This window comes from Myotis myotis, unplaced genomic scaffold (genome assembly GCF_014108235.1).
Source record: "Myotis myotis isolate mMyoMyo1 unplaced genomic scaffold, mMyoMyo1.p scaffold_m19_p_8, whole genome shotgun sequence".
Classification (NCBI taxonomy): Eukaryota; Metazoa; Chordata; class Mammalia; order Chiroptera; family Vespertilionidae; genus Myotis; species Myotis myotis.
In genome coordinates this window covers 39,597,718-39,623,398 of record NW_023416390.1, presented here as the reverse complement: position 1 = coordinate 39,623,398, position 25,681 = coordinate 39,597,718, and the positions used below count along the sequence as shown (strand labels likewise).

General features: G+C 41.8%; 1 protein-coding gene across 1 annotated transcript; it reads right to left on the bottom strand.

The window, feature by feature from the left end:
* Positions 1 to 250: 250 nt before the first annotated feature.
* Positions 251 to 1,493, bottom strand: LOC118661530 (serine/threonine-protein kinase MARK2-like). Its single transcript, XM_036319618.1, is given in 2 exon segments — positions 251 to 926; positions 928 to 1,493. Coding segments are annotated over 2 exon segments (1,242 nt in total).
* Positions 1,494 to 25,681: the final 24,188 nt, after the last annotated feature.

The window sequence follows — 25,681 nt, the reverse complement described above, 5'->3', positions numbered from 1 at the left end:
ACTACAGGAAGGCTGGCTGAGTGGAAATTCTACAACTAGAAGGAAATAGAAAAGCATACCGAGACTCAGAGGAGGCGCAGTGCGGAAGTAAAATACTAAGGTGCGGAGATGCATGCGGAGCAGGCTGGAGGCTGAGGGCGCGGTTGTCGTTTTCTTTTTTTTTCCAGAGACACAGATCCAAGTTGATTGAGGAAGTATAGCCGTATATAAAGGGGTAAGCAGCCATTGCAATAGGGACACGCTTTCTATGTTATCCAATGGGCGTGAGATCGGGGCCAAGAGTAGGTGGCTCCTGGAGATTTGTCAGGCGGGCGTTGCTACTTCCTGGTGTGCCAAGGAAACATGTTCGCTGGAGTGTGCTCACAGCGTTGCTTCGGCCGCAGCACTGAGATAGATCTCCTGAGCTCTGCCCACAACCCACCTCCTGGCTGGAGAAAATGCTCCTGGCCTCAAGGGAGGGGTAGGGCCTTACCCGGATGGTGCGGCCGGGCATCTTGGTCTGGGTCACTCTCAGGATCCTGTATGTCCCCATCACTTTATCGAATGTCCTCTGCGTCACTGAATGCTGGATCTCTTCCTGGTTGAAGCCCAGGTCCAGCATCATTGCTGTGACGCGGGGGTCCAAGTCCTCCTGGGGCGGCTCGATGTAGGGCCGCAGCGGCTCCTCCTCCTGGCCCATGTTGAGCCAGGGGTCCTCCATGACCTCTTCCATGGTCGGCCTCTGGTTGGGGTCCACCGTAATTAATCTTTTAAAAAAACTTTGGCCTTGCCTGCTCAGGAAGTGCGGCACTTCGAACTTCCCCGCCAGAATCTTCTCCCTCTGTCGTACAAAGTTGGCCCCCCGGAACGGCACCTTTCCCGTCACCATCTTGTACAAGGTGGCCCCCAAGCTCCAGACGTCCGCTTTGCAGCTGTCATAGTCTTGGTTTGAAGATCTCGGGGGCCATGTAGTAGATGGTGCCGCAGAAGGTGCTCAGTTTTTGGCCCTTCGCTTCCTTGCCGAAACCAAAGTCTGCCAGTTTGATGGTCATGTTGGCGTCTAACAGGATGTTGGCGGGCTTCAGGTCCCGGTGGGCAATGCCCCTGTGGTGGCAGTACTGGAGCGCGGACACCAGCTGCCGGAACGCGGAGCGCGCTTCTCGCTCCGTCAGGCGGCCGTAGGTCTCCAGGTGCTCTCGTAGGTCCCCTCCCCTCATGTGCTCCATCACCAGGTAAAACTTGTCCTGGGTGGCAGTCACCTCAAATAATGTCGTGATGTTTGGGTGGTTTAAGCTCTGAAGACAATGGGCTTCTTGAGGGAACTCAGGACAGCCCTTCTGAATAATAGCTTTTATAACCACCTCGGTGGCAGTTGGCACGTGCCAGGCCAAGCTCACCGTGGCCCCGGCTCCCTTGCTGATTGTTCGCTGGAGCACATAGTCACCAACGAAGCGCACCTGGTTGACGGGAGGGGTTGAAAAGTGAGAAGAGGAGGTTGCACAGTCAGACGACATGGCAGCTCCAAAATAACAAAACAAAAATAAAAAAATAGAAATAACAAAAAAGAAAACGAAATAAAAACAAAAATTAAATAAAAGAAAAATGAAAAAAAAATAGGACAAAAACAGGCTAAGGTGTCCAAGTGCAACAGGTCACCGCAAGCAGCTTCCTGGGCTATAACGGACGAAATCCTCGGCCCAGACAGGGCCTTATATAGGAGTGGTTTGCAATTCCATCACAATGGCGCCTTATGAGGTCAGAGCAACAAATGGACCAATCACGGCTGGGGAGTGGTTTGCAATTCCATCACAATGGTGCCTTATGAGGTCAGTGCAAGAAATGGACCAATCATGGCTGGGGATAAACCATAGTGGTTTTCTCACTTTTTGGTCTCATGACCCTTATACTCTGGGAAAAAACAAAGGACACACACTTTTGTTTATGTGGGATATTAGATTGAAATTTTATTAAAAATAAAACGTGATAAGATGCGTGCACGAGGAAAATCTGACTTATTCTCATGCTCCAATTCTCAGTTCAGATATCCCTGATCCATCCATTCCTACCTGCCTCACTCAGGCCATCACATTTGTCATCTTCATAGCACTGACCACAGTGGGGCTGAGCCTTGTTTACTGTCTGTCTTTCCCATGAAGGGAAGAGCATGACTATAGTGTTCCCTGAGTCTAGCACAGTGTGTGGTCACAAAATAAGTGTTTAATAAATGTTTGTTCACTGGATTAACAGAAGAGCTTGTGGTAACAAAAGAAAATATGGCCAACTGTTTAATCAAAGGGATTCATAAAAACGTTTTAAAAAACAGTTATGTTCGGTCCTCACTCAGCTTTGGGGGCAGATAACATGGGACAGAGGAGGGCTGAAGTCTGGGTTTCCAGGTGTGTGGTTGCTTTGTGAGACTGAGGAAAAGCCAGCTGGTAGGAGCCTCGCTGTAAAGATTAAAGAAAATGATTCGTCCTTCCACTGGTACTTGCTAAGGATGCAATAAGTTTGGACCTGCGGTAAGGCTGCAAGGTGTTTTTACCTTTTGAATATCCATTTCCAGATGACACAAAAGACTTCTCTGGATGAAAGGATGTCTGCAGAGGTACAAAGGGTGGGGTAATATGTTGGGGCAAATTCTACCCTTTATGGAGGCAGAGAGGGAGCAGGCAGGCTTGAGGACACTGGAGGAGCCTCTGGCACATTGTATTTCAAACTCATCTTCTAAGAAAAATCCTTACTTTCCGTACATTGAGTGTTTTAATCACATGTATGTTATTCTAGTAATCATTTTCCTTTAACACTTCCCTCCTAAAGTCTCAGCTTTGTATAAAGGGAATCCTTAGAGGGATTATCAGCCTGTGAGTTTCTCCCACTGGAACACTTTAGTTTGTTCATTTTTACCTTACTGCAGTGATGCTCAGCTCTTAAACATGACAGTCTCTGTTGCTGAGCTGACTGGGACCCAAATGGGGGACGTTTCATGAATTCTAGACAGATGTTTACAAGTTACAGTCAGAGATTACAATAAGCTCAGGAAGGAAAAGAGAAAATTTCAAAGAAAGTTGCCAGTGTTGAGTTAATTATATCTATTTATAAAATTGTATTAATAGTTACTTAAATAATATCAACAGAATAGAATATTTTCTTAGCATAATGATCTCTTTCAGCAAGGTAAATACAGACTCAAAGATAAGACATTTAATGTAAAACTGTCAAGGGAAAAGTCAAGCTCAAAAAAGAGAAAGAAATGGGCAATCATTTTTTTCAATATGCTACATCAATTATAGGCTTCTGATTGTGCCCAAATGAGCATATAGCTTTTTTATGTTTTTACTTTTTTAAAATTAAATCTTTATTGTTCAGATTATTACATTTGTTCCTCTCCCCCCCCCCACATAATCCCCCTCCACCCAGTTCCCACCCCACCCTCTGCCCTCACTCCCTACTCACTGTCCTCCTCCATAGGTGCACGATTATTATTCAATCTCTTCCCGCATCCCCCACACCCCTTTCCCCGCCATGAATAGTCAGTCCATTCCCTTTCTATGCCCCTGATTCTATTATAATCATCATTCTGTTCATCAGATTATTTATTCACTTGATTCTTAGATTCACTTGTTGATAGATGTGTATTTGGTGTTCATAATTTGTATCTTTACCTTTTTCTTCTTCTTCCTCTTCTTAAAGGATACCTTTCAGCATTTCATATAATACTGGTTTGGTGGTGATGAACTCCTTTAGCTTTTCCTTATCTGTGAAGCTCTTTATCTGACCTTCAATTCTGAAGGATAGCTTTGCTGGGTAAAGTAATCTTGGTTGTAGGTTCTTGGCATTCATCACTTTGAATATTTCTTGCCACTCTCTTCTGGCCTGCAAAGTTTCTGTTGAGAAATCAGCTGACAGTCGTATGGGTGCTCCTTTGTAGGTAACTGACTGTCTTTCTCTTGCTGCTTGTAAGATTCTCTCTTTGTCTTTTGCTCTTGGCATTTTAATTATGATGTGTCTTGGTGTGGTCCTCTTTGGATTCCTTTTGTTTGGGGTTCTCTGCACTTCCTGGACTTGGAAGTCTATTTCTTTCACCAGGTAGGGGAAGTTTTCTGTCATTATTTCTTCAAATAGTTTTTCAATATCTTGCTCTCTCTCTTCTTCTGGCACCCCTATAATTCGGATGTTGGTATGCTTGAAGCTGTCCCAGAGGCTCCTTACACTATCTTAGTTTTTTTTGGGTTCTTTTTTCATTTTGCCTTTCTGGTTGGGTGTTTTTTGCTTCTTCGTATTTCAAATCATTGACTTGATTCTTGCAATCCTCTAGTCTGCGGTTGGGAGTCTGTATAATATTCTTTATTTCAGTCAGTGTATGCTTAATTTCCAGTTGGTCCTTTATCATAACATTGAGGGTCTGACTAGATTTCTTGAGGATCTCACTACATTTATCGGCGGTCTCACTAGTCTTTTCGAGGGCCTTACTAAATTTATCGGTGGCTTCTAGAAAGTTCTTGAAAAACCTTAAAAGTGTGGTTTTGAACTCTATATCCAGTAGTTTGCTTTCCTCCATTTCTGTCATTTGTGCCCTGTTTCTTTGTCTCCACTTTTTTTATGTTTCCTGTGTTGATAAAGTGGTTTTCTGTGCTGAGTGCCCTCTAGGGCCCAGTACTTCAGCCTCCCCAATTACCTGAGGAGGACACTCTTGGTGCACAAAGACCCTTGTGGTCTTGGTGCACAGTCTTGTTGTAGTTAAGCCTTGATTGTTGTAGTTAACACTGGGAGGGAATGACCTCCAGGCCAATTGGCTGTGAGAATCAGCTGTGTCTGCAGTGGGAGAACATCTGTGCTGGAGACACCCCTCCGGGGCAAGACTTGCTTCAATGGGGCTTTGGTCCTCATTGGGTCTGCCCCCTGAGTGTGTCCTTTATGGTTCCATGGAGCTGCGAACTGGATGGTCCCACTCTGACCTCTGGGTTTCCTGGCTCCTGTATCTCTAGGGAGGTGCTAATCTAGCCTTTGTCTGAGGCTATCCAGCAAAAGCCTCCCTGCAGTGCTTGGGCGGGGTGGGTCCCACGGGATCAACAGGGCAGGGCTAGCAGTTATGGCTGCTCTCAGTCCAGTCCTCAGAGGCTATGCTTCTCAGTGTCCCGGTAATCGCTGCAAGCCCCTTGGAGAGAAAGCTGCCCTAGAGTTCCGACTGATGCCAGACAGTCCCGCTTCTCCCGTATGAGTCTGGGTCCCCAGAGACTAGCCTGGAACTGGAGCTCAGAGCCTGAGACTCCCTCCTGATTGAAAAAGGCAACCGCACCCTCAGCCGCCAGCCCGCTCCGCATGCACTTCCGCACCTTAGTATTCTACTTCCGCACCGCTCCTCCTCTGAGTCTTGGTAAGCTTTTCTATTTCCCTCTAGTTGTAGAATTTCCACTCAGCCAGCCTTCCTGTGGTTCTGGATGATGTCCGTTCCATCTTTTAGTTGTATTTTTGAAGTGGTTGTGCAAGGCAGCAATCTCCGGTGTTTACCTATGCCGCCATCTTGGTTTTCCTCCAAGACTTGCTTTAATGGGACTTTGGAGCTCACTGAGTCTGCCCCCTGAGTGTGTCCTTTATGGTTCCATGGAGCTGCAAACTGGATGGTCCCACTCTCGGTTGTCGTTTTCAATCGGGAGGGAGTCTCAGGCTCTGTGCTCCAGTTCCGGCCTAGTCTCTGGGGACTCATACTCATATGGGAGAAGCGGGACTGTCTGGCATCAGTCGGAACTCGAGGGCAGCTATCTTTCCGAGGGGCTTGCAGTGATTACTGGGACAATGAGAAGCAGAGCCTCTGAAGGCTGGACTGAGAGCAGCCATAACTGCTAGCCCTGCCCTGTTGATCCCGTGGGACCCACCCTGCCCAAGCACTGCAGGGAGGCTTTTGCTGGATAGCCTCAGACAAAGGCTAGATTAGCACCTCCCTAGAGATACAGGAGCCAGGAAACCCAGAGGTCAGAGTGGGACCATCCAGTTCGCAGCTCCATGGAACCATAAAGGACACACTCAGGGGGCAGACTCAGTGAGCACCAAAGCCCCATTGAAGCAAGTCTTGCCCCAGAAGGGTGTCTCCAGCACAGAAGTTCTCCCACTGCAGACACAGCTGATTCTCACAGCCAATTGGCCTGGAGGTCAATTCCTCCCAGTGATAACTACAACAATCAAGGCTTAACTACAACAAGACTGTGCACAAAGACCACAAGGGTCTTTGTGCACCAAGAGTGTCCTCCTCAGGTAATTGGGGAGGCTGAAGTACTGGGCCCTAGAGGGCACTCAGCACAGAAAACCACTTTATCAACACAGGAAACATGAAAAAAGTGGAGACAAAGAAACAGGGCACAAATGACAGAAATGGAGGAAAGCAAACTACTGGATATAGAGTTCAAAACCACACTTTTAAGGTTTTTCAAGAATTTTCTAGAAACTGCTGATAAACTTAATGAGATCTACAAGAAATCTAATGAGACCCTCGATGTTGTGATAAAGGACCAACTAGAAATTAAGCATACACTGACTGAAATAAAGAATATTATACAGACTCCCAACAGCAGACTAGAGGATTGAAAGAATCAAGTCAATGATTTGAAATACGAAGAAGCAAAAAACACCCAACCAGAAAAGCAAAATGAAAAAAGAATCCAAAAATATGAAGATAGTGTAAGGAGCCTCTGGGACAACTTCAAGCGTACCAACATCAGAATTATAGGGGTGCCAGAAGAAGAGAGAGGGCAAGATATTGAAAACCTATTTGAAGAAATAATGACAGAAAACTTCCCCTACCTGGTGAAAGAAATAGACTTACAAGTCCAGGAAGTGCAGAGAACCCCAAACAAAAGGAATCCAAAGAGGACCACACCAAGACACATCATAATTAAAATCCCAAGAGCAAATGACAAAGAGAGACTCTTACAAACAGCAGGAGAAAGACAGTCAGTTACCTACAAGGTAACTGTCAGCTGATTTCTCAACAGAAACTTTGCAGGCCAGAAGGGAGTGGCAAGAAATATTCAAAGTGATGAATGCCAAGAACCTACAACCAAGATTACTTTATCCAGCAAAGCTATCATTCAGAATTGAAAGTTAGATAAAGAGCTTCACAGATAAGGAAAAGCTAAAGGAGTTCATCACCACCAAACCAGTATTATATGAAATGCTGAAAGGTATCCTTTAAGAAGAGGAAGAAGAAGAAAAAGGTAAAGATACAAATTATGAACACCAAATACACATCTACCAACAAGTGAATCTGAAAATCAAGTGAATAATCTGATGAACAGAATGAACTGGTGATTATAATAGAATCAGGGGCATAGAAAGGGAGTGGAATGGCTATTCTTGGGGGGGAAAGGGGTGAGGGGAATGCGGGAAGAGACTGAACAAAAATCGTGCACCTATAGATGAGGACAGTGAATGGGGAGTGAGGGCGGAGGGAGGGGTGGGAACTGGGTGGAGGGGAGTTATGGGGGGAGGGGGGGGAAAGAGGAACAAATGTAATAATCTGAACAATAAAGATTTAATTTAAAAAAATCAAAAAAATAGAAGAGTAATTTAGAACATAAAAAATAAATAAATAAAGTATTGCATAAGTATCCTTTCCCCCCCATTGACCTCTCCCCAGCAGCCACCACCCTCCAGCACATGCCCTCACTCCCCAAAGCCATTGTCTGTGTCCATTGGTTATGCTCATATGCATGCATACAACTCCATTGGTTGATCTATTCTTTTATTTAAAAATGCTTTTATAGATTTTAGAGAGTGAGGGAGATAGAAAACATAGATCAGCTGCCTCCTGCACACCCCCTACTGGGGATCAAGCCCGCAACCTGCAACCCGAGAATGTGCCGTAACCAGGAATCAATCTGGTGACCGCTTGGTGCATGGGTTGAATTTATTCTTGTATATGGTGTAAGGTGTTTAATGAAGCTTATTTTTCAAAATTTATGGTTGTTTCTACAGCAGTTACATTATAGGGGAAAATGCCAAAGTTAATTCATGAGTTATAAAGTCTGACAGGATGACATTGTTATTTCATAATTAGAATACTAAATGTTAAAGGTTTACAATTTTATTTAAAAGCTACTCCCTAGATTTTTAAGCCTCTAGCATTTATTTCAAGTATGAAATTTTAGCAATTTTGATATCTAGTTGAGCTGTAAATTTTTTTATACTTGAAAGTAATGTTCTTTTTCTCTCTCTCCAACTAAGCCTCTGGCAACATCAGCCTGAACAGGAATCAGCAGAAATAAATTAACTTCATGTTAAAAAAATCTCAAAGGGCTTATAATACAGTTGAAAAATGCATTAAAGGAAGAGAGTATTTCCTTCCATTTGTAAAAAGGCTAGTTTGAAACTAGGCTTTTATGAAACAATTTTAATACTCATGATGAAGGTGAAACAGTACAGTTGAATGCTGGATTTATATTCTATTAGAATATCTAGAGATTGTAAAATTACCTAATACATTCTCAGTGTTTTGCATTAAATTTCAGAAAACTTTAATGAAAAGGTCAGTAACTGCTGTCAGAAAATCTTTAAAGCACATGCAGTTTCTGTTTTGTTCTATAATCAAGCTTCTCAAAGCCGTCACATTGGTTAAGTCCAGTGAAAGGATAGGAGCCGGCTGAAGTCAGAGTTGTGAAGTACGGGAGGTGAAGTTCATAGTTACTGCCCAGAACTTCCTTATTTGCTGCCCTTTGTACATTCTTGATGTGAGTATCCCCTCATCCCCATTTAATACAGTGCTCATATATAGTCGTTCATGTCAACACCTGTTTGCAGATAAAGAGTGGATAAGACATAGCCATCAATTTATTCAAAAAAATAGCCTGGTGATTTATTGTATGTCGTTGACTGAGAAATTAAAAATCTAAGTGTTCCAAGAACCAAGATGGCGGCGTAGGGAGTAGACCTGTGTGTGCTGCCTCCCACCACATCATTGAAACTACCAACTATAAGACAAACAACCACCATTCAGAACCATGGGGAATTTGGCCCAGTGGAAGCTCTACAACTGGAAGGAAAGAAAGAAGCGCAGTGAGACTGAGTAGGAGGCTATAGAGGCGCCAAAAACAGAGGTACACAGTCACGCACCAGGCGGGCTGCAACTGGATGTGCGGATTTTTTCATTTGGAAGTGGTTACGAACCCTCGAATCCTCTGGGCATGCTCGGGGCTGGTCTCTGAGGCCCTAGACCCCATGGGGAGAGGCAGCACAGCCTTGCAGTGGTCGGAGGGAGAGCGGGGGAGGCTCTGGCGGCTGCTCAAAGGCACTGGGGGACACGAAGTCCTGGTGTCCCGGAGAGGCAAGGAGCCGCAGCGGAAACACCGCCATTGCTGTTTGCCCCGCCCTGGCGGCTTCCTGAGACCCTGCCCTACTCAATTTACATCCCTGTCCGGGCTGGGCCAGAGGGATGAGAGGAAACGCCTCTGCTTTTACAAACTCTCGAATCCACTGAGCTGGTTTGAGCGGGATCATGAGCCACCAGACCCTACGGGGAGAGGCGGCACAGCCTTGCAGCGGTCAGAAAGCGAGGGAGGCTCTATCGCGCGGCTGCTCGCAGGCACTGGGGGACGCGAAGCCCCGGTGTCCCAGAGAGGCGAGGAGCCACAGAGACGCCGCCACTGCTATTTGCTCCGCCCTGGTGACTCCCTGAGGGTGACAGCCCTAATCAATTTACATCCCCATCCAAGCTGTGCCTGCCAGGTGCACAAAAAGACCCACCTGCGCTTTTGCAACCTAACCCAACAAACTGCAGACTTCAACTCCTCACACCCATGGGAGACGCGCTCAAGAAGCAGACCCAGGAGAACCAGGATGGCGCCGTAAGGAAGAGACCTGTGCGTGCTGCCTCCCACAACAACATCGAGGCTACCAACTGTGGGACAAACAGCTATCATACGGAATCATGGGAAAGCTGGCCCAGTGGAGGCTCTACAACTAGAAGGAAAGAAAGAAGAGCAATGAGACTGAGTGGGCTGTGCAGAGGCACCAAGTACAGAGCCCAACCCAGCAGGCTGCAGATTTCGGCTCCTCGCATCCGGGAGGGACGCACTTGGGGGGCAGAGTCAGGTTCAGGGCAGGCCGGGGCCGGGCCCAGCTGGGCCGGCGATGTGGAACCGCTGTACCAGCAGGTGCACAAGCACGCCCACCGGTTCCAGTCTCGCGTGGGATGCTGGGGGACGTCAGATGGGCAGTCTGTGCACTTGGTGGAGGGCGAAGTCCGAGCAGGCGTACTGGATGTTCAGCCACCAGGAACGCCTGGAGATTTTGTCTGGTGGGGAGCCGCCCGGCAGGGGACAGAGTGCCAAACTTCGTGTTTCCCCAGTGAGGCTGGGACAGCCCTGGTGAGGTCGGGGCAGCCCCAGTGAGGCCGATACAGCCCCGGTGAGGCCAAAACGGCCCCAGTGAGGTCAAGACTGCCCCGGTGAGGTCGGGATGGCCCCGCTGAGAGGTTGAAACGGCCCCGGTGAGGTCGGGACGGCCCCGCTGAGGTTGAAACGGCCCTGGTGAGGTCGGGACGGCCCCGCTGAGGTTGAAACGGCCCCGGTGAGGTTGAAACGGCTCCGGTGTGGTCGGGACGGCCCCGGTGAGGTTGAAACGGCCCTGGTGAGGTTGAAACGGCCCCGGTGAGGTCAGGATGGCCCCGGTGAGGTTGAAATGGTCCCGGTGAGGTTGAAACGGCCCCGGTGAGGTCGGGACGGCCCCGGTGAGGTTGAAACGGCCCTGGTGAGGTTGAAACAGCCCCAGTGAGGTCAGGATGGCCCCGGTGAGGTTGAAACGGCCCCGGTGAGGTCAGGATGGCCCCAGTGAGGTTGAAATGGTCCTGGTGAGGTTGAAACAGCCCCAGTGAGGTAGGGACAGCCCCGGTGAGGTAGGGACAGCTCCGGTGAGGTCGGGATGGCCCTGGTGAGGTTGAAACGGCCTTGGTGAGGCCAAAACGGCCCTGGTGAGGTCGGGACGGCCCCGGTTAGGTTGGGACAGCCCTGGTGAGGCCAAAATGACCCTGGCGATGTACGATACCGGCAGGGTCAAGACGGCCCCAGTGAGGTTGGGACAGCCCTGATGAGGCTGAGACAGCCCCGGTGGGGTAGGGATAGCCCCGGTGAGGTAGGGATGGCCCCAGTGATGTCGGGACGGCCCCGATGAGGTTGGGACGGCCTTGGTGAGGTCAAGACGGCCCTGGTGAGGACGAAACGCCCCCAGTGAGGCTGGGACGGCTCCAGTGAGGTTGGGACAGATAATGAGGACCAGTATAGATTGATGAACAGGGGTAGATGCAGAGGCAGAGCAGCATTGAACAGACTGTCAAACTACAGTGGGAAGCCTGGGGAGGGTTTGCGGGGGGGGGGGGGGGGGTTAAGAGATCAACCGAAGGACTTATATGCATGCATATAAGAATAACCAATGGACACAAGACATTAGGAGGTAGGGGCCGGGGGAATGTCGGGGGGGGGGGGGAAGGAGACATGTAATACTCTTTGTAATACTTCAAGCAATAAAAATTATTAAAAAAAAAATCCAAGTGTTCTTTGTGGCTATCAGTGATCACAGAAGGCAGGTATCTAAAAATAGAAGATTCTATGCTTTGCACCAATGTGATAGCTGCTTTTATAAGACTGTCATGAATTACTGAGCCAAAGAAAGGCCTGTGCATCACCTAGTCCAATTTCTTTATTTATGGAGGTGATGGTGGTGGTGGTGGTTAGTGGGCGGGATGAAGTGGACCCTGAGGCCCAGAAATGATGCACTTTTCCCAGCTCACAGTTATGGTGTCAGGGGAAGATTAAAATTCAGGCCGCTCAAACGCTAGCACAGAGCTCAGCCTTGTGAAAAACAGTGTATCATGTGCTAAGAACACAGGCTCTGGAGTTAGATCTTCTGGGTTTCATTTTGGCTCTAGCCCAGCCCTGGCTATTTATTTAAACTGTGCCTCTGTACCAGTATCTGCCTCAGTCTTATTGAGATTACATTTGCTAAATGAAGCTTAGGATAGTCTGGCCTGGTGGGTACTGCATAGATATTGATAATACCACATGGCTTTCAGGAGGCTGATCTGCTCTGCATTTGACCTATATTTATTTAGAATCACTTCAGTGGTTGTTGCTTTCAGACCATGCTGTAGTGTTTCATGTTTTACTTTTTCAGCCCATTAGAGAGGTGATTCCTGTTGACCTATGACTTGACCCCTGAATAAAAGGCCATTAGGGCCACCATCAGAATGAAATAATGGGTTATTATCTCTAGTTACTTGTACATACTGAATGGAAGTTCATATAAGTCAGTACTTTAAGCATGGAGTAAAGAGTTCTTTGGAGGGATTCTTGCTGCCCGTTTCCAGGGAAACAGCCATTTAGTTTACTTGATATTTTCCAAATGGACCCTATTAGTGTGGTGAAGTTTCTTTCCCAACTACTAATAGCTGCTGCTGCTGAAACAGGGACACACTCCCTAACCCAGGGTGGGCAAACTTTTTGACTCGAGGGCCACAATGGGTTCTTAAACTGGACCGGAGGGCCGGAACAAAAGCATGGATGGAGTGTTTGTGTGAACTAATATAAATTCAAAGTAAACATCATTACATAAAAGGGTACGGTCTTTTTTTTTTTTTTTTTTAGTTTTATTCATTTCAAACGGGCCGGATCCGGCCCACAGGCCGTAGTTTGCCCACGGCTGCCCTAACCTGTCCTAGTAGAAGACAGGTCAAGTAGCTGGGACTAGAACTACATATTTGTTTTTTACTATTCTGGTTGGGAGGCATTTCATCTCTACATCTGTGTTAACCCATAAACTTCTTGTTTTAGGAATTATTCAAGTGTTTCCAGAAATATAGTACTATGACTTTATGCCAGTGGCTATGAGTTATAGTTGACATGGGTGCTAAATTGTCTTGATTTTGACATATCGTTAAAAGATGTTCCATTGTGCCACCTCAGTGAATTACATTACGCATCTGACAGAGGAATTTTTAAAGAAATACTGCCCCCTTGTGTTGTAACATGGCATGTTATTGAATTAGAGTAAATTAGAAAGAAAAGCTTGTAAATTCTCTTAAAAATAGCACATCTCACTTAGAACGAACGTTAAATACTGTGTACTGTGTCCAATATTTTTTAAACATTAACAATTAGTAGCAGAAAAATACAGGCAGGATGCTTATTTCTGTTGTCTAGCATTAACAGGGAGCAGCATAAATGTTACAGTTTAGAAAGATTATACTCTAGTGAAATCTTTGTGTGTCTGTTTTGGTCTTCACACACCATTTTACATGGAATAACTACTACTAGAATATTAATTTATTTGTCAGAGTGCTTTACAGATGATAGAGGACTTTTGCTCATTGGCCTCATTTAGCCCTCAATAACTTCAAAGTTTGATATAATTCAAATCTTTAGAAGTTGTAAAAATCACTCCCATATCCCCTGGACTAGGCTTCACTAATAGTTTGTGAACTATTTCGACCCATTCATTTTATCATTAGTACTCTCTTTCACTCGATGAGTGTGTGAATGTGTGTGCATTTGTGCATTTGTGCATTTCATTACTATAGATATAGAATACATTTTTTCCTCCCAAAACTTAGTGGCATTAAAAACCATTTATTATACAAAAAGCATTCTATAGGTCAGGAATTTGGATGGGGCCCAATGGGCATGGCTTGTGTCTGGAAGACTCAAAGTCTCTAAGCTAGAATTATCTGCAGACGTGTTCACTCACATGTCTGCCAGTTGATGTTGACTAGATGCTGGTAGAGATTCAGATCCTATCCACATGGCCCTCTTCATGTGGTTGCTCTCTCTCTTTAAAAATTGAGTCATTTCATCTTGGACTTATTCGTGTCATATTCTTTTATTTTTTCTTCTTATTTCCTTGCCTGTCTTGGATTAATTGTGTTTTAATTACACTGTTTTAAAATTTTTCTCTGGCTATTTGGAAGTTACACACTCTATTTCTTTTCTTAGGGAGATTACCCCCAAATTTTTTGTGCATACATAAGGTCGTGTATCTGTTTACAGTATTCTAACAAGGTCTAAACTTAATCTAAATAAAAACTTAAACAGTTTTACTTTCCTGTTTTATCTCCTACCGTCTATTACATACTAATGTTAAGATCACCTGTATTATAGACCAGATTGTCAATAATTCTGTTTGCATTATGCTTCAAAAATTATTTTGGCTTTATGAAGGACATATGTTCCAAGTAACTTTTGAAGGATAGATAAAATAGACAAGCATCCCTGGCTGGTATGGCTCAGCTGGTTGGAGCATCAGCCCATACACCAAAAGGTTGAGGGTTCCAGGGCACATTTGGGAAGATAATCGATTGATGTTTCTCTCTCACATCAGTGTTTCTTTCTCTCTCTCTCTCTCTCAAAATCAATAAAAATCATATTCTTGGGTGAGGATTAAAAAAGAAAACTTCACTATCAGTTTTCTTATAAGTAAAACTGGGAAAAAAACAACAACCCTAACTTTTAGGGTTGTTATAAAGATTAGAAATAATGTTAAGTCCAAAGCATGGCACAGAGTGGATATTCAATAAATGGTTATTGTTTTTACTATGTCTTCTATTCTAGCTTTATTCCCCTCCAACTCCCCCGGAAACTCTTCCAGTTATGTAGTGTTCACACTGAGATAAGAGTTCATCTCTTGACAGAACGCTGGCCTAGGGTGTATATGTGTGAGTGTAAAATTCTTAAAACCTGAGTCTAGAGATATGCTACTCTTTTCTAGTTTAAGAATTAAAAAATTATAGAATTAGGGAAGGACCATGAATTCAAAAGCAATAAACCAGAGGCTTATCTTTTATATTTTCTCATGTTTAGTCATTTTAATGGTCTTCAAGATTTTTGCTTTCTACAGAATTATTATGTAACTAGTGGCCCATTGCATGAAGATTCACGCAATAGGCCTTCCTTCCCCTGGCTGCCAGCATTGGTTTTCCTCTGGCACCCGGGACCCAGGCCTTTGGTCTGGCCGCAGCAGCGAGGCATGGTTTCTCCACTCCAGCTGCTCCCAGTCCCTCTTTTTTTTTTCCAGTTCCTCCAGTGGAGGCCAGGGCTGGCTGGAAGCCTGGGTCACTCGTGGCCACCCAGGCTCTCAGCCACTCCTTGAGCACAGCCCAGGCCCTTAGCCCCTGCTTGAGCAGAGTCCAGGGCCGGCGGGAAACTTGGCTTCCTCCGTCGCCAGGAGCAACCCAAGCCTCCTGCTTGCTCCAGCTCTGTGGCTGCGGCCATCTTCAGTCGTTTTCAGTGGTCACTCCGAGCCTGCGTATGCAAATTAACTGCCATCTTTGTTGGGTTAATTTGCATAGTCGCTCTGATTGGCTGGTGGGTGTAGCGGAGTGGTGGAGTGATAGAGTGATGGTTAATTTGCATGTTTCTCTTTTATTAGTGTATTTTTAATTGATCTTAATTCAACTCACTTATTTTATGTTACCTTATTTTGATCAATACTATTTCTGAAAATGTAAGTATGATATGCCATGTTTTATATATATTAGAATTATATATAATACTTTTCATTTTAATGGTTATTTCATATGTATAATTCATGTATATATAATAACCACTAAAATAAAAATTGTTTCTTTGTATATCATCTAAAATCATATCTCAGCATATTTTATCAGTGTTATATTTACTTTGGGAGCTTTTTTTATGAATGCAGTGCTCATGCTCTCCACATTCTGTGGTTTATTACAGGCTCGAGGACCAACTAGCTAACTCCCTCCCTCCTTTCTTGCCCATCTTCTGTTTAGTCTACCATTTATTTACTCATTTCTCTACAATTTAATACCCTGTATTGTGCTAAGGATGTGAGAGTGCTCAGTGATTAATTACTGAATAATGAACTTGTTGCTTTTCAACAATGACCTGAGGAATCATTTCTATTTAACTAGTCTTTTCCTTTTCTATTTACATTTTAGCCAGGACTTAAATGTATGGAAGACAAGCAGAGATCACAGTTGTTACATGTATACAGTATAATCAGTTTATCTGAAAATAATAAAATTCTTGGATTTGATAAAATCAAACCACTTCTTTATAGCTGAGGATATTGAGACTCAATGATGTGAAGTAATTTTCTAGAAACCTCAGAATTAATTTGTCCTAGATTTCAAACCCAGGCTACTTGACTAAGTCAATTCCAAAATATTTGGAGATATTTCCCATTCACCAGCTTGGAGATTAATGAGGCAAAGTTTTGTTGCCTGTTGTCCAATTCTCCTTCCTTTCTCTCCCCAACACAATTCCCACCCCCATGTGTTCATATACATGTCAGTACTCTATTTTCCACTTCACTCTTGGGAATTGAGATAGAGACTATGTAATTGCACTATAATTTGAAATAGGTAACATAAGCTTTACTTTATTTTTCCAATTTAGGGGGGACTGCATTTGAATATTTTGCAGTTTAGTAGGATGGTCATGTATTTTGTATTTATATCATTTGTATTATAGAAACAGCACGCTTCATGGACTACAGTGAGCAAGTTTGAGTTCCATAATCAAATAAGGATTGCATTAAGACCTCCAGAAAAAAAAATATTTCATTGACTTTGTACTCATAAGCTCTTTTATATAAGATGATTTATATCTGGCAAAAGAGGCCCAGTACTGATTAAAAAGCAATCAGCTGAGAGCAGTACGCGCTTAGTGATGCTGTGTAATCTGACAAGCTGTTCCTGGCTTACCCCACTGAGCACAGTGGACAGGAATACAGTTCTCCTAGGAAGAGACAAGCTGTACTTTATTCTAATGCCAAGGACAGATTCCTGCTGTAATTTCTAGGATAGAGAATTTAAAAAGAGGAACCATCTTTTAAATATATATATATATATATATATAAAACTCCATTTCTTTCCCTGATTAACCTCAGGGTTTTTTAGTTCCCATAGAGGTCTCAACCATTGGGATATTACTCTTTGAAAATTCAGCGGCTTAAGGCCACAATTTTGAGAATATTTATGACAGGTAAACAAAATAAATTATTTCTGAAAGTAAGAATCAGGGCTACCCCTTTGCAAAACAGAGGTTTGCCTTTCACATCCAGCTCCTCGTTTTATGTTCACTGCTTTTGTTGTAGGCAGAGGCATGGATATTTTCCTTATGGATTCACCCCTCACACACATGCATGTGCTGGTGTGTGCATACACCCTCCTTCCCCTCCTCCTCCCCCTCCTCCTCTTCCTCTCCCTCCTCCACCTCCTTTTCTCTCCTCCTCTTCCTACTTTCTTTCATTTGGTTTATTGGTCCTTGCTCATTGTTTTAGGTTTCTTCTGGCCTGGAACCAGCCACTTATGTCCCAACCTGCACAGGTTATGGTAACCCTCTGACTACCCACGACTTACATGTACGTGCTCCCTTTCTCTGTGGCCCCTTTTCTTTTGTCAACACTGACGATAGCTCTGTTGGGTAGCTCACCTCTTAGATGGGCGCTCTCACTTTGTCCAAAGGCAGTTAGTTGATCTAAATGCACTATTACTGTCATGCGAAGGATAGAAAGTGAGGGGATTATATCTTATTTTCTACAGCATGTGAACTTTCATATATGAATTTATGATCAATCTTGTAGACATGTGGGACATGTTAGGCAGAAAGAGAAAGGTGGGAAGGAGAGATCACTGGACATTTGCATGGCCTGATGATGTTCCTCAAGGCACATTTTATATGTAGCTTCTGGTAACTGTGGGGTATATAACATTGCCCACCTTGAAATTTCCCTAAGAAACTGGATTAGATGTTATATCACTCATAGGAAAAGTCTCCTTTCCTCTCCTCTTCCTTCTTATCTTTCCCCCCTTTTCTTCCTCCCCACCCCCAACTCTCATTATTTTCCCACTATTTTCGAATATATATCACTGCTTACGCTTTCATTTCTTCTCTATGGCTATGGATTAGGTCTTTGAAATTCTGATGAATTTTCCAACTTTATTTTCTCAATTTCCTGTCTTCATCTTCAGCTCTTCTCTGCTACTTACTCTCTTTAAATATAAACATGTAATTTTAAATGTCTAAATTGTTCAAATTAAGCTATCTAATGTTCTGATCATGCCAAGTCAGTCTGTAATGGAATTAATATAGATAGCAAATGTAGATAATTGCAGTAAAATTATGCTTTTAATTCTTTTCTTCCATAAACCTAGATAATTACATTAATGTTCCATTTCAATTGTGCTTGTAAAGGAAACATCTGATATAAACTTTAAAAATATAAGAGGCTAGATGGGCAGGGACATGCCAAATTTAGGCTCACCAATTTTAGGCTCAGGGAAATAATTTGTATTTTTTAATTAGAAAGAGCAGGTAATATAATTTAAATTTATACTACTAATATGTTTATCATAATATTGTTTAAAATAACATTTGAAATATTATAAGATATTTAATAATAAATAGTAAATAGAATATTTAAAACATCAAAACTTGAAGCATCCATATATGGTATTGAATGGGAGGTTAAGAAAATTATATATTTACTGTGTTGAATATAATGTTATCTTTAAATTTTTTGAGGAGTTTTTATCCTACATATGGTCCTAATGTTTTGCTTTACATTTGAAATGTTTTTTAATTAACATTCATAATGGCCTAGTAGGAAGACCAGATTGAAGTCCTAACTTACAGGGTTAAGAATTGAACAACTATTCAAATAATTGGTCAAAAATCAAGTTTTATAGTTGGAACCATCTTTTAAAAAGAGATAAAGATTGTATGCAGCATTCCATAAACAGTGATTCGTAAAACTGAAGATGGACCACAGGTATCTTATAGAAAATGGCCCCTTGTTTCCAACATTGGTGCTTACTGTTTAGAAATAACACATTAGCCTTTGATTTTCTCCGTAACATTAAATGCATACTATGGAAAACACAGATCCTATGTGTTATAGATCAGTGAGTTTTAATAAACTCATTCACTGTGTAATCTAACCATGTAACTTTAATAAGATACAGAGTATTTCTACTTTTCCAGAAACTTCCGTCACATCCCTTCTCAGGCTGTCTCCACAATTGCTGAGGCAGTGGCTGCTCTGAATATTTTTACCATAAATTCTGTTTGCCTGTTCTATGATGTCATATAGGTACATTCATACAGTGTACTAGAGGCCTGGTGCACAAATTCGTGCACAGGTGGGGTCCGGCTGGCCTGCCCCGATGGGGGCCAATCAGGGGTGGGCCTGCTGGGGGTGGAGGGGCTGAGAGAGGTTGGAGGGGGCCCGATAGGGGCCCCGATCAGTCTGGTTGGCCACCGCAGTGTGAGCCATAACGACCAGTCATTCCAGTGGTTCCGTCATTCTGGTCGCTTGGCTTTTATATATATATAGATACTCTTTTACGTCTGGTGCCTTTCACTCAGCATGCCTTTGTGTGTTTCAGTAATTAATTCATTTTTATTGTTGAGCAGCTTTCTATTATATGAATATACTACAATTTGCTTATCCATTTGCCTGTTGATGGACATTTGGGTTGTTTTTAGCTTTGTCTTCTATGAATAAAGCTGCTAAGAATATTTTTGTACAGAGATTTTTGAGGATATATATTTTCACTTGGATATATATTTAGAAGTAGAATTGCTGGATAATACAGTAAGAGCTTATTCAGCTGTAGGAGAAATTGACAAATAATTTTCCAATCAAAGTGATTGGACACCTTTAAACTTTCATCAGCAATGCAGGATAGTGCTCATCACTTGACATTTTCATCAGCATTTGGTGTTGTTAGCCTTTTTAATTGTAGCCCTTCTAGTAAGTGTGCAGTCATATCTTATGGTGGTTTTAACATGCATTTCCCTAATGACTAATAAGCATTATTATCCTTTCTAATATCTTCCTTCTTGAGTGTCTAAGCATTGTCAATTTTATATCACTTTGTCCTTTGTCAAGTAGATGTATCAAATACTTTTTTCAAAGTCTGTGGCTAGTCTGTTCAAGTCTTATAACTTGCATTGATTAAAAGAATTTTTATTTTTTGTAATGAATAATTTATCATTTTTAATGGCTAATGTTTCCAGTGACCTGAAAAATTTTGCCTACCTCAAGATCATAAAAGATATGTGACATATTTTTATAAGCTTTTTTATGTTTTGGTCTATAATCCATATCAATTTAATTTTTATGTGTGGTGTAGGTTAGGGGATGGGACTCTTTTTCTATAGATATCAGTTGTTCTAGCATCATTTAGTGAAAAGATTATGCTTTCCCTTAGGCACTTTTGTTGAAAATCAATTGATCATTTGCATGTAGGGTTATTTCTGTGTTACACTCTATTGAGCTGTTTGCCTAGGTTTATACCAAAATGAACTGTGTTGATTATTGTAGCTTTGAAATGAAGTAGTTTGGAAAATAGTAGTGAAAATCTACTTTGTTAAGATTTTTTCGTTTTGTGGCCCAGCATAGAGTGCCATGTGCACTTGAAAAGATTATGTAGACCTTATTTGTTAGGTATCATTTAGGTTAAGTTGATGGTGTTTTTCAAAACTTTTATCCTCACTGCTTTTTAAAAAACTTTTTTTTCCTGCTAAATACCTATAGATAGATATTTGTTTTATCCATTTCATTATTATATAGTGTATCTTATTGTGGTTTTAATTTTCATTCCCATAATAAATAATGATGTTGAACATTTTTCATATGCATATTGGCAATTTTCCTTCTGTATCATTGTTTTTAAGGAAAATTTTGTGTTTGTGACTGAGAAGAACTTGGTGGCCTCAATATTCTTCCTTTCTACTACTATTTTATCTCCCTGCCATTCTTTTTTTTTTTTAATATATTTTACTGATCTTTTTACAGATAGGAAAGGAGAAGGATAGAGAGTTAGAAACATCGATGAGAGAGAAACATTGATCAGCTGCCTCCTGCACATCCCCACTGGGGATATGCCCGCAACCAAGGCACATGCCCTTGACCGGAATCGAACCTGGGACCCTTGAGTCCGCAGGCCGATGCTCTATCCACTGAGCCAAACAGGCCAGGGCTCCCTGCCATTCTTAACCAACTGTGCTGCCAAAGAAATATAAAAAGAAGCATTAGCTGATATAGAATTAATTCATAAAGCCTGAGGTGGAGAAGTTAACCTCTGTGCCCAAGGTTTCCTTCCTGCATCCTGGGGAGGTTGGCTCCTATTATAGAAGGTGTAACACTATCACTGCTCTGTGTGCATCTCTGTAGAGTTCAGGTCTTAAAGTCTGCTATTCCCTTAAAATAAATCCCATGGGTGTGGATTTTTAATATAAAACCATGGAATGATCTCTTATATTACAAATAGCATTTTGAAATTATGTTTTTTTTGGTATGGTATGTTTTTTTCATGAGAGGTTTTTTTATTGGGAGATGTTAGATATATTTTAAAAGATGTACAAGGTGCTGTTGTTACAATGCGAATTAGAACTGGTGAGATGCTTTTACTACTTTCACAAGGTCAGTTTTCTCCAAATAACACTGAGCACCAGTATATGCTTTTTGTAATCTTTCCTATAACCAGATTTGCATGCACACAAACAATAAAGGCAAAAATAAAATCTATATAATTTTAATGTTTTTTAGTACAGATATTCTTCTAGATATATTTATATTATATATATTTACATGTATATACATATACTTATTTTACTAGGTAACCTTAGGCATGTAAATCTGATATGTAGGCTTCAGTTGCTTTTTTATAAAGTAGAAGAGTAATACTCTTGTTGCACAAAATTCTTGTGACAATAAAATAAGAATATGGAATATTTATGTGATAGGGCTTATCAGGAGAGGAAGAGCTGGGCCTCTTATAGAGTCTATGGAGAAGAGAGGAGAAGAGAGGAGAGGAGAGGAGAGGAGAGGAGAGAGAGAGAGGAGAGAGGAGAGAGAGAGAGAGAGAGAGAGAGAGAGAGAGAGAGAGAGAGAGAAGAAGAAGAAGAAGAAGAAGAAGAAGAAGAAGAAGAAGAAGAAGAAGGAGGAGGAGGAGGAGGAGGAGGAGGAGGAGGAGGAGGAGGAGGAGGAGGAGGAGGAGGAGGAGGAGGAGGAGGAGGAGAAAAGAAGAAGAAAGAGAAGAAAAAGGGAAGAAGAGAAGAAGGAGAAGAAAAAAAGAAGGAGAAGGAGGAGGAGGTGGAGGAAGAGGAGGAGGGGGAGGAGATGGGAAGAGAGGGAGGGAAGGAAGGAGAGAGAGAGGAAAGACAGAGAAAGAGAGAGAGGAGAGAACTCTTTGATGTCTCTTCTTATAGGAGCACCAGTTCTATCATGAGAACCCCACTTTCATGACTTTATTTCAACCTAGTTACTTCCCAAAGGCCTCACCTCCAAAAACCATCACCTTAGGGTGGGGTGGGGGTAGGACTTATTTTTGGTGGAGGAGTACACAATTCCATCCACAGCACATACGTAACATAAAGAAAATATGATAACAAGAAGAATAAAGGAAGAAGAAAACAATCATAAACAACTATAGAATATTATCTATGCATTATACTATTTTAGAAAAATTATTTTGCTTTGAATCTATAAAATGTAAGCCATCAATTTTGGTGAAACTTAATACTTACAATTTTTTACGAAATTTCTGTAGTGATATGGTGTTGGTATATAAGATGCTTTCTTCCCTCCCTCCTGTTCAGATCAGCAGGACATGTATATTTTTGAGAGCTAGTTTGAGCTTATTCCGCTTGTGTGTTTTATTATTTATCATGGTTTCCCTCCAGTACTTTGAAGGGCTTGGTAGGTAGTGCCTTACAAATAAGATGAGTGTTGCCTTGTGGCTCCATGCAGAGATGATTGGCAGGGACAGTTAATTGAACAAGACACTCCATTGTGATACATTTGGAAAAAAGCTTTTGTCCCATAAAACTCAAGGGCATGGGCCAGGTGAATATCATAAAGTTGTGTTTCTCAAAAAGGAGCCTCAGAGGTGAATGCAAAAGCATCCTAGGACATTTGCTTAAATGATGTGAAAGAAGAGTATAGTTTTGGGAGGGAAATACTATTGAATTGGATTTGTTATGACAAAGTAGCAAAGGGACACTAACATAAGGAGTGTCTAAGAGTCTTAATTCCTATTGTGAATTTCTTATTTGTAGCTTACGTGCTTAAGGTGTTCATGGAAGAATGATGAATTTTATTTACTTACTTTGAAAATACTTACATAGTACTTATTCTTTGTCAGTTCCTGTTCTAAGTGATGGGATATCTTTCCCAAGCATTTAGTATCTTCTAAACCAAAGGAAAAAATTATATAAAATTAGAGGAATTGTACTTAAGAGAAAAGATAGATATTTTTCTAATACTAATGTATTCCTTCCCATCTTAAAAACTATCAGGATACCCTTAAGAAGAGGATTTTGTTCCACTTTCAAATATTGATGCATATTTAGTTAATGTGAATTAAACCGTATGTACTTGTCCAAAAAAAATGAGAGGGAGAGAGAAGAGGAGGGGGAGGGGGAGGTTGAGGGGGAAGGGGACGGGGAGAGAGAGGGGGAGGGGGAGGCTGAACAATTGACATGAGGGCAATTCCTCCCATCATTGCCCTGGACTGGAGTTTGCTCCAGAATGTGTTTTATGTGATCTGTTAATCTTCTTACTCAATTCCTCTGGGCATCTTGCATTGCTAGTATTATTCTATTATTTGAAGTTATGAAATTCCCATGTACCATAATCTTCCTATATAATAAAGAGATGATATGCAAATTGACCCTCATGCCCTTGTGCCATTACAAGATGGCCGCCCCATGTTGTCACATGATGCCCGGCAGGGGAGAGCAGTTGGGGATGATCAGGCCGGCAGGGGAGCAGTTAGGTGTCAATCAGGCTGGCAGCGGAGTGGTTAGGGGGTGATCAGGCTGGCAGGCAGGTGAGTGGTTAGAAGCCAGCAGTCCCAGATTGTGAGGGGGATGTCTGACTGCCAGTTTAGGCCAGATCCCACAGGGGAGGGTGCAGACTGGGCTGAGGGACACCCCCTCCAGTGCACAAATTTTGTGCACTGGGCCTCTAGTCCCCTATATACTAGCCAACATGTTCTCCAGGTGCTCAGTCATAGAAAAAAAGTGACAGGTTCCAATACTAGAAAAAAAATGGCTTTTTAGATTTAGAAAAAGCAGGTGGGTCTCCAATGTTTTACCATTTTAAAGGATCATTAAGGGTAATTTTGACAAAATGTGAGTTTTAAATTTTCAAATCTTAAAAGCTATCTTTATTATCTCCTCTCCATCTAAGATCTAATTTTACTCAGGAAAAGACATTGGCTTCTACAATGCACAAAAACGGACATGTAAAGTTAACCTGCAAAATCTACATATCCTTTCCTGTGCTCCTGAGAGACCATCTTTTCAAATGACTCTCTCCATATAATTATCTGGCAAACTTTTTAAAACAGTAAAACATTAATTGAGATACAACAAATAAAGAAAGTGCACAAATCATAGGTGTACATCTCAATGCTAGTTCACAAGGTTTTTGAACAGCCCGACTTAACCACATCAAGAAATGGAATTTTACCAGCATCCAGAAGCACCCAGAGGCCCCTCACCATGCATTCAAGTCATTATCCCTTTTGTAATGATAACCACTACTCTTTGTTCATTCTCATCACTGTGTAGTGTAGTATCCCATTATATGATATGCCATAACCTATTTCTGTATTCTACTGCTGGTAGACATTTGGGTTGTATTTGTTGTTTAGCTGTTGTGAATGGTGCTATTATGAAGACTGTTTTGATTATCTTTTGGTTACTATTTGCATGCATTTCCATTAGGTGTACAGACCTAGGAGTCATGCTTCTACTCAGCTTTAGTAAAGACTACTATTTTCCAAAGTGATTATATCAATTTATACTTCTCCCAGAAGATTATGAAACACATCCTCATTAAAACCTCAGTATTTTCTGCTACTTTGTAATTTATACATTCCGGTGTGTCTTGTTATTTCTTTGTGATTTGATTTCATTTTCCTGATGATTAATGAATTTCAGCATATTTTCATGTTTATCCCTGATTTAGATAATTATTTTATGGAGTTTTGAGGTCTAGTTTTTGTGTCTTTGTAATATTGACTTGTAGAATAGATACAGACGTAGACATAGACATAGACATAGAAATAGACAGATATATAGATATAGATATAGATACAGATATAGATTCATACTTTGGGTACAAATTCTTGTTAGAAATATGTATGGCAGTGGTTCTTTACCACTCTATGGTTTGTCCTTTATTCTCTTTGGTGTCTTAAGTTGAGTGGGAGTTTTAAATTTTAATGGATACAACTGTATTATTTTTTTCTTCTTACGGTTTTCACTTTTTGGGTCCTGTTTAAGAAATCTTGCCTACCTCATGTCCATGAAGAATTTCTTTTATTATTTATTCCAGATGTGTTATAGCTTACCTTTTATATTTAAATCTAGAATCCATCTGAAGATTTTTGGGTGTGGTGTGAGCAAAACATCAAGATTTCTTATTTGAAAATACAGATGTAAAATTTTCCTACTATCACTTTTTATGCAATTCTAATAGTTTAATTTCAAATTTTATTTTTTTATGTTTGCTGTTGGCTTAGACAAATACAATTGTTTTAAACATTGACCTTATATCCTTAACCTTGCAAAATTTATTTATTGATTCCTATAGTTGGTAGAAATTTTTGGTTTTCCAATATACACCATCATAAAATTTTTAAATAATGAGTCATTTTTTTGTCCCTTTCAACCCTTATTTA